This window comes from Rhinoderma darwinii, chromosome 3 (assembly GCF_050947455.1).
Source record: "Rhinoderma darwinii isolate aRhiDar2 chromosome 3, aRhiDar2.hap1, whole genome shotgun sequence".
Classification (NCBI taxonomy): domain Eukaryota; kingdom Metazoa; phylum Chordata; class Amphibia; order Anura; family Rhinodermatidae; genus Rhinoderma; species Rhinoderma darwinii.
The window spans coordinates 145,407,304-145,416,794 of NC_134689.1; the positions used below are offsets into that span (position 1 = coordinate 145,407,304).

The 9,491-nt window shown below is 36.5% G+C and overlaps 1 protein-coding gene across 1 annotated transcript in view; it reads right to left on the reverse strand.

Moving 5' to 3' along the window:
* DCN (decorin) overlaps positions 1 to 9,098 on the reverse strand; it is a 55,153-nt gene extending 46,055 nt beyond the window's left edge. Inside the window, exons 1-2 of the mRNA XM_075860099.1 lie at positions 8,954 to 9,098; positions 5,950 to 6,158 (exon numbers count right to left, since the gene is read on the reverse strand). Coding sequence (XP_075716214.1) covers positions 5,950 to 6,145 — 196 coding nt within the window. The 5' untranslated portion in view covers positions 6,146 to 6,158; positions 8,954 to 9,098. The remainder of the gene's footprint in view (positions 1 to 5,949; positions 6,159 to 8,953) is intronic.
* Positions 9,099 to 9,491: the final 393 nt, after the last annotated feature.

Consider the following 9,491-nt stretch of genomic DNA (forward strand, 5'->3'; position numbering starts at 1 on the left):
AAGCCCATTAGGTCCCGCCCAGAACTGAAGCCTAATCGGCTTGCTGTCAGTGAACGACTGACAGATCTCATACATTGCACTACATAGGTGGTGCAATGTAGTCGAAAAAAAATCAGACAGTCGGACCTTCCAGTCCCCTAGTGGGAATAAAAAAAGTGTAAAAAAACATGAAACTTTAAAAAAAAGTTGTAAAACATATAATAAAAGTTTTAAGTAATAAAATAAAACACAATTGCCCTTTTCCCCTTGTCAAGTTCTTTATTATTGAAAAAAAAAAAATAAACAGCTCCGTCAACGAAAAAATGTAAAAGTTATGGTTCTCACAACATGGCGAAAGAAAAAAATACATAAATTTTACAAAAGTTATTTTATTGTGCAAAAAGTAGTAAAATCTAAAAAAGTGCTATAAATTAGGTATAGCCAGAATCGGACTGACCCGCAGAATAAAGTTAACATGTAATTTATAACACATGGTGAACGCTGTATAAAATAAACTAAAAAAACAATGGCAGAATTGCTATTTTTTTGATCACCTTGCCTCCCCAAAAATAGGATAAAAAGTGATCAAAAAGTTGCATGTACCCCAAAATGGTACCAATAATAACTACATCTCGTCCTGCACAAAACAGCCCTCATACCACTACGTCTATTAAAAAATTAATTAGTTAAGGCTCCAATAAGTCAGGAAAGAAAGAATATGCAGTTGTACAGGACCGAGGGGAACATTTCTTCTACTTTAAGAGGCGATATCAAGGTCCTAAAATTAGGGAGCCAGGAAGGGTAGGGCCCAAACATATCCGCTGGAAGTGAGGGTGCCTGTATTATACCAGGACAACACTTCCCAGCAATTTTTCCCAAACTGCAAAGGTGCAGAGTGTGGAACAAAAGGGGATAAGAAAGGACACCATTTATCAGTGCGATACTGGCCTGTGCAGAAAGGATTGCTTCACAGCGTAATGCACATCTATGGATTATTTAATAGCTTTTTTTTACCCCATTATTATACCACCTGACTATGACCCTAATATACTCTGCCCAGCTTACATATACCCTCACATTATAAACTGAAATGCAGTAAAACTCCAAACAAACCTACTACCAAGCAAAATCCACACTCCAAAAGCCAAATGGTGCTCCCTCCCCTCTGAACCCTACAGCATGCCAAAACTGTTTACTTCCACATATATGGCATCGCCATACCCGGGAGAACCCTTTTTAAAAGTTTTTGGGGTGTGTCTTTCCAGCGGCACAAGCTGGGTACGCAACATATTTGGCACTGAAATGGCATTTCTATGGAAAAATGTAAATTTTTGTTTTGCACCATCCACAGCACATTCATCTATGGAAAAGACCTGTCGGGTGAAAATGCCCACTACAACCCTTAATAAATGCCTTGAGGGGTGTAGTTTCCAAAATGAGGTCACTACTCAGGGGTTTCTTTTACTATTTCACATCAGAGCGTCTGCAATTGTGAACCAATACTTTGTAAATTGCCAAATTAGGCCTCAATTTCGCATGGTACTCTTTCACTCCTGAGCCTTGTCAAATGTCCAGGCAATAGATTACACATGTAGGGTTTTTCTAAAACCGGGAAACACAGCACAATAATTAGAGAGCTGTCTTGTTATGGTGGCACAAGCTGGGCGCCACATATTGGAATAACTAAGGAAAATTTCCCATTTTCACTCTGCAACATCGAGTGCACACTAATTTCTGAAAAACACCTGCAGGGTTAACATGCTCACTACACCCCTAGGTGAATACTTTGAGGGGATCACTTCTGTGGGGATTCCACTGTTTTGGTTCCACAGGGGCTTTGCAAATGTGACATAGCACCCAGAAACCAATCCAGCAAAATCTGCACTCCAAAAGCAAAATGGCGCTCCTTCCTTTCTGAACCCTGCCGTGTGCCTAAACAGCAGTTGATGACCACATATGGGGTATTTCCGTACTCGGGAAAAATTGCTTTACAAATTTTGGGGTTCTTTTTTTCCTTTATTTGTTGAGAAAATGAGAAAATTTTGAGCTAAAACTACGTCTTATTGAAGAAAAAGGATTTGTTTTATTTTCATTTCCCACTTCTAATAAAATCTATGAAACACCTGTGGGGTCAAAATGCTCACTACAACCCTAGATGAATTCCTCAAGGGGTGTAGTTTCGTAAATGGAGTCACTTTTGGGTAGTTTCCACTATGCTGGTAGCTTAGGGTTTTAAAAAAGCGACATCGTGCCGATAAATCAATCCGGCAACATCTGTTCTTCTAAAGCTAAATGGCGCTCTTTCTCTTCTGATCCCTACTGTGTGCCCAAATAGCAGTTTGTGACCACATATGGGGTATTGTCGTACTCGGGAGAAATTGCTTTACAAATGTTGGGTTTCTTTTCTTTTTTTATTTATTTGTTGAGAAAATGAAACATTTTGAGCTAAAGCTACATCTTATTGAAGAAAAATGATTTTCTTTATTTTTACTGCCCAATTCTAATAAAATCTATGAAACACCTGGGGGGGGTTAAAATACTTACTACACCCCTAGATGAATTCCTCAATGGGTGTAGTTTTGTAAATAGAGTCACTTTTGGGTAGTTTCCACTGTACTGGGAACTTAGGGGCTTTGCAAATGCAACATGGTGCCAAGAAACCAATCCAGCAAAATCTGTTCTCCAAAAGCCAAATGGCGATCATTCGTTTCTGAGCCCTGATGTGTATTCATACAGTAGTTTATTACCACATATGGGGTATTTCTGTACTTCAGAGAAGTTGCTTTACAAATGTTATTGGGATTTTTCTTCTTTATTCCTTATGGACATTGTTGTTTTTTTTTCTAAAGCTACATCTTATTAGAAAAAAAATTATTTTTCATTTTTACATCCAAATTCTAATAAAATCTATGAAACACTTGTGGGGTTAAAATGCTCACTACACCCCTAGATTAATTCCTTGTGGGGTGTTGTTTCCAAAATGGGGTAGTTTTTGGGGTGTTTCCTTTTTTTGGCATCACAAGACCTCTTCAAACCTGACATGGTGCCTAAAATATATTCTAATAAAAAGAAGGCCCCAAAATCCACTAGGTGCTCCTTTGCTTCTGAGGTCTGTGCTTCAGTCCATTAGCACACTAGGGCCCCATGTGCGATATTTCTAAATATTGCAGAATCTGGGCAATAAATATTGAGTTGTGTTTCTCTGGTAAAGCCTTCTGTGTCCCAGAATTTTTTTTTTTAAATATGAATTTCTGCAAAAAAAATTAAATTTGTAAATTTCACCTCTACTTTGCTTTAATTCCTGTGAAACGCCTAAATGGTTAAGAAACTTTCTAAATGCTGTTTTGAATACGTTGAGGGATGCAATTTTTAAAATGGGGTGACTAATAGGGGGTTGTATTGTACAGGCCCCTCAAAGCCTTTTCACAACTGAACTGGCCCCGTAAAAATAGCCTTTTGACATTTTCTTGAAAATGTGATAAATTTCTGCTAAAGTTCTAAGCCTTGTAGAAAAATAAAAGGATGTTCAAAAAACTATGCCAATCTAAACTAGACATATGGGATATGTTAATTAGCAACTATTTTGTGTGGTATTACTATCTGTCTTATAAGCAGACACATTTAAATTTAGAAAAATGCACATTTTTGCAATATTTCTCTAAATTTTGATGTTTTTCTATGATTAAATACTGAAAGTATTGACCAAATTTTACCACTAACTTAAAGTCCAATGTGTCACGAGAAAATAATATCAGAATTGCTTGGATAGGTAAAAGCATTCCAAAGTTATTACCACATAAAGTGACACATCTGAAAAGTGGGCTCTGTCAGGAAGGTCAAAAGGGGCTGCAACGGGAAGGGGTTAACAATTTCCCATAGAAACATTACCATTACTGATGGATTGACGCTAGTTACCAGTACAATATGAAGGAAATCACCAATACCTTAGCTCTCGGCAAGACTAGAGGAAGACAGATCCGTTCAACGTCTGATTTTTACTGAGCCGTAATTTGGCACTTATAGAGGTGTATGGGGCCCTGATGTACCTCCACTTTTTTTTTAAATGGAAGCCATAAGGAGTATCTGAATTTAACAAAGCAAATTCATGGCCTGCTCCATCGAATGCTGTATTACAGAATCAGTCTCAATTAGAAACATTGCCCCTACAGAAAAATATCTCCATAATACCACGTTGTACAGCGGTAGCACCTGAAAAAGTTGGGGTCTTGATTTTAGTGAAAACACAAAAATAACTTCTGGCCTTTAAAATAATAGAACTAAGATCCCAGGTCTGTAGCAGATCATTGATAATATCTCACTAGAGTGTTTTGGGTGGAATAAATAGAAAATGATCTAACATTATTGCAAACTGAACTGCAAGGAAAGATACAAGTATGTTTACACAAAAAAAAGGCAAATTTGACATTGAATGGAATTAATCTTGGATGAAAAGCAAATGCTATTGGTGATTTATGTGACTGGAGATAAAGGGGCGGAAATGAAATGCCTTCAAATGTTGAAGTGCAGAAATGAAACACTGGAAGAAGTTCACCGAGCAACATTAAGAAATGTAACAGTTTCCAATCCAATTGGAAAAAGCTATAATGAAATCACAGCTAAATACTTTATATTCATGTGCTGGAATATTAGATACAGCAAGATGGCTGCAACCGGAAGGGTTGTTAGAAACAATTTATATTCCAAAGAACAAGAAGCATTTGTTTCAATTGTGATCCCTTTGAATCTGCATCATATTTATGATAATGTCTTAGGATACTGTATAAATTAAATGCAACCTGAACTGGAAGATATTGTGTACTACAGTTCTAGTCATACATATGTTGGAACATAGTGACTGAGTAGTCATTCCCGCCAAAAGTTTAATGATTATAATTTGCGAAATGGAAACACAGATCCGCAAAAATAAAAAACAACGGATGGGTGCATGGCCGCATGAGAATGAATGGGTCAGTGTACTATCCGTTAAAAATACGCATAGAACACTGAAGAATTTCACTGAAGTGTGCATGAGCCCTATTACTGACATATCTATGGCCTAGGCTCAACCGGTGAGACTTGTCTTACTGACTAAAAGCATATATGACACTCAGTTTAGTTAGTTATTTTATATATATATATATATATATATATATATATATATATATATATATATATTTTAAAAAAAAATTTTTTTTACCTAAACTAAGCTGGTTAGTGCTTGTAGAGTAGAGGTACTTGGAAGTGTTGTCATGAGATATCAAGAAAGATTAAATTAGTGATTATAGTGACACAGTTCCAAGTTTCTTTATCAATTGTAGCAGAAAGTTTACAACATGAACTGGACAAGGGGTAAAGGAGCTCCGGGAATCCAACCATCTTTGTTCTATCCATGAAAATGGACTATCATAAGGAAAAGCCATAGGGGCAAATTCAAATGTGGCGGAATTGCTGTTGAATTCCACTGCGGACAGTCTGTAGTGGAAATCTGCTTCAGCCGTTTGTTACATTGGTTTCTATACATTTTTAGGAAACTTAGTTCAGACGTTGCAGAAAATAACTGTGCGGAATCTAGGCCGCGTTGCAGAATTTTCACTCCGCAGCACGCACATTTTGTTGTGGAGAAGCAGCGGAATGTTACTGAGGATTTCAGCCTTTGCAATGCAAAAACCAAAATCTACGGCAGGTCCGCTGTGATATCCGCAGCATCTGAATTACCTGTCAAATATGCAAATGTTGCTGCAGATTTGTTATGTAATTGCCCCAAATCTGCACCAACATTTGCAGCGGAAAAATTCTGCCACGTCTGAAGATGCCCTAAGAGCCATATTATTTGCTGACAATAATTCTTTCAAATTTTTAATACCTCAAATTGACATTGACAATGCAGGATTAAAGTATTGTTATACAAGAACTTCATAATGAACAGCAAACTTTTAATGTCAGATTCTTTATTAATATGGCAGAACTTACCGATATCAGAACACTGCACAACACGAAGGTGGCATTGACAGCGGAATGGGCATGTAGGTCCAACTGGTTCATCTACTGGGAGTGTATCAACTCCAGAACCGTCATCTTCTAGCATAAAATCAAAGAGACCTTTTTGGTAGAAGGGTTTGGAGTAGCAGACTGTGGCAAGCAAAGTGAGGATGATAACTGCTTTCATGGTGTCAGATCATCTATAACAGAACAAACCAATGAAACCTTGAAATCAAGGACAGTTTTATAAAACAATTATTAAATTGATATATAACATTTTGTGTTAAACTGCATGCTATACTATTTTTCTATTACATAAAGGACAGGAGGAAAAAACAATGATAGTTTACATGACACTTACGATAAAAATGTTAAATGTGCATTAGATTCTGCTACTGTAATGGTTAACCGGAATTATATTAGAGTTTAATTAGAATTTCAAAAACTGATGCAATGGATTCCTTGACAATTTTTTCTTAGAGCCATGGCAGTATGGAGTTCAGGATATATCTTAATGAAAGATTCCATGGGTTAGGTAGGCAATTTGGAATAACATATGTTATGCAGACACACACACACACACAACCATTTAACATAACATTCGTACATAAATAGGATTTACAAGATGAAAAATCCAGAAAACATCGGTGGTATTCAGCATAGAATTTTCGGGGGGAAAAAAAACACATGTGCGAATGCACACAAATACACACGTAGCGTCCTCAGGGGTATAATGGGGTATAATGGCCCCTTAGCCCCATTATACCCCTGAGGACAAGTTGGGGGGGGGGCTCTAGTGCTTTTTATTTCAATGTTAGGCTAGCAATTTAACTGCTACTGTCAGCGGTAGAACGTACGACTGCCGCTGTTCTGTTACACCTGTGCTTAGTTGCACTTGTTCCACTTATCTACGTTTCTTCGTATACTATTCTTGCTGGTCTGCTTTGGCTACTTTTAAACTACACGTTGTACGTCCCAGTATTGTCCTTTTAGTTAGTCTTAATAAAAGTTACATTTTATTCCTACACATCTAGTGATATCTGGGGAAAGCTGGGTATTTGTGTGCGTTCGCACATGTGGGGTTTTTTTCCCCTGAATGTTTATTGCCCGCCATCTATCAGGGTCATTTTGAGTCTATGTGCAGCATAGAATTCAATCACAACTTATAGAAGTGTGTGTGTATAAATATATATATCTTAAAATAGTTGTAGGAGGTATATATAAATATAAGTATATTTGGCAAATGAAACGCATATGCAATCTATTGTCAGACATGCGTATGAGTTTTACTTTCTAAACTTACAGAAATAGGAAGTACAATTACCACTTCCTTTCCTTGGGGCAGTTAGTCATCAAACAGGATCCATTTGCTTGTGGTCATGTAAGGAACTGATCTGCAATAATCTTCATGTTAAGGAGAATACAGTGGTGCCCCAAACATTAGTAAAACTGTTATACTACCGTATGTATAAAAGGTTTTAATAGCAAATACACTAACCTACCTAAACTGTCTCTATACTAATACTTGGCATTTTGTCTCAACAGAAATTTTATCTTTCTTTATTTTTTATATAAAAATTTTTATGAAAATTAAACATAAAAAAGGAAATAGTTACACAGGAAGAATATACTTTAGGACTCAGCACCTGCATTTCATAAGACCGACCATTAAATGCACATTTTTTAATGATTATGCTACGGAAAATGTTAGAAAAAATATAAATTCGGAAAGATGTTTCCATGACAAGTCTGTGGAGAAATGACTTTGGAATTTCTACTTTGACATCTGTTTTCTTTCTTTATGACTATAATGGATTATTCATTAAAATAAAATTGTTATATAAGTACAATGTTTCTCCTTACCCAGTCTGTATTTATTTTGTCATTATACGGACTAGAAATGGATGTACATGTAACTTTAACCATAGGAGCATTGCTTGACAAATGCTGTTTTTATGGGAGGGGGAAGGGTGGAGCTGAAGGATAAGGGCTAGCTTATAACATGCCTTCCCATTGACTATAATTATACTATAGTATTCAGTTTCTAGTAAGTTAACAAATTGCATATATCTATAAAATATAATTCATACATTTATTAAAGCTTACATATTTTATTTCTTCATTTACATGAAAGCTAAATATATATGGTATACCAGTTGTCTGCAGGTAGTGGCTCTAGCTGTTGATAAACTACAAGTCCCAGCATGCCATGAAAGCTGCAGACTATCAAGGCATGCTGGAACTGTCTGCATCATATTATAAAATCACATAATATGAATTTACCGGTTATATGTACATGAATATGAATGTTGAGCTTAGTATTTACTGTCTGTTGTATATTACACATGTAGTAACCAGTCATTCAGTCATGCATGTTCCCATGTAAAGTCAGTAGTCTGAACATCAAGCTCGCAGTGACTTTCTGTATATTGTTTAGTTATTCAGAACATTACAATAATGCCACAAATTGGATAGTAACGAAGCACCAAGCCACAGCCATACAGATTGCCCCCGCTTAGTTTAGGGTCCTTATATTGTACTTAAACAATTGAGAAAGTTACAACCTATAATTACATTTAGTCACACTACTTAGCTGACAATGCAGAAATCCTAGTTTATAATATGCTACATAGTCTGGAGGATATTACACACCAACACATGGACACATCTAATCCTCAGTAAGTATGTTACAATTTCTAGCAACACTAAATCATGTCAGCACTTTATTAGTATCCTGCCATATACACCACATCTGTATAGAAGTGTATTCAGTGCTACCTTGGTCTGAGATCAGGATAACACACATCCCAAAATTAACAGCAATTGTACAATCACAGTAAAATCTATTAGTAAAACTATCAGCAATGAGTGTCCGGCGCAGAATAATAGGAACTGACAGGGTTTACTGCTTTGATATAATGTTTCTCCTAGCAGATTTAACAGAATATAGAAAAAAACTTTTCCTTTTTATCTCCAAAGCTAATATAATCCATACCTGGTAGTCCTGGGATTTAGAAGAAGAACTCTCAAAGTAGAGATGTAATTTAAATATTCAGTCCAGACAAAAGGAGCCTACAGGTGTGCGGAGGAGGAGGGGATAGACCCAGTGCTCTGCGACTGTCACTTTGTGAAAACCCTCCTGCTCCTATTCTAAGCACTGTTAGAGAATACAGTTTCCTTCAATGAACACAATCCAGGCTGACACCCACATTAGATCATATGGTAATGATATGTCTCCAACATTTTTAGCCAGAACTTTATCAGCCTTTTCTTGCACATTTCATAGTAATCTGCAGAGAGTATTGTAGTTTTTATAGTATTGTTTGTGTAACTTTTACAGTCTTATAGGAAAGATTGAGGTGTCATAAATGTTCCTTATTAGACTTTCCTTTTCCACAAACTATACAGTTTTCTACAGTTCTAGTCAATATGTTGAGGCGCATCAGGTAGCCTTTTAAATTGTCTTCCGCGCATCACAGGTTAAGTATTTCATGGACTGCTTCCTTGCTATTTCACATCCTCTAATGAATGCT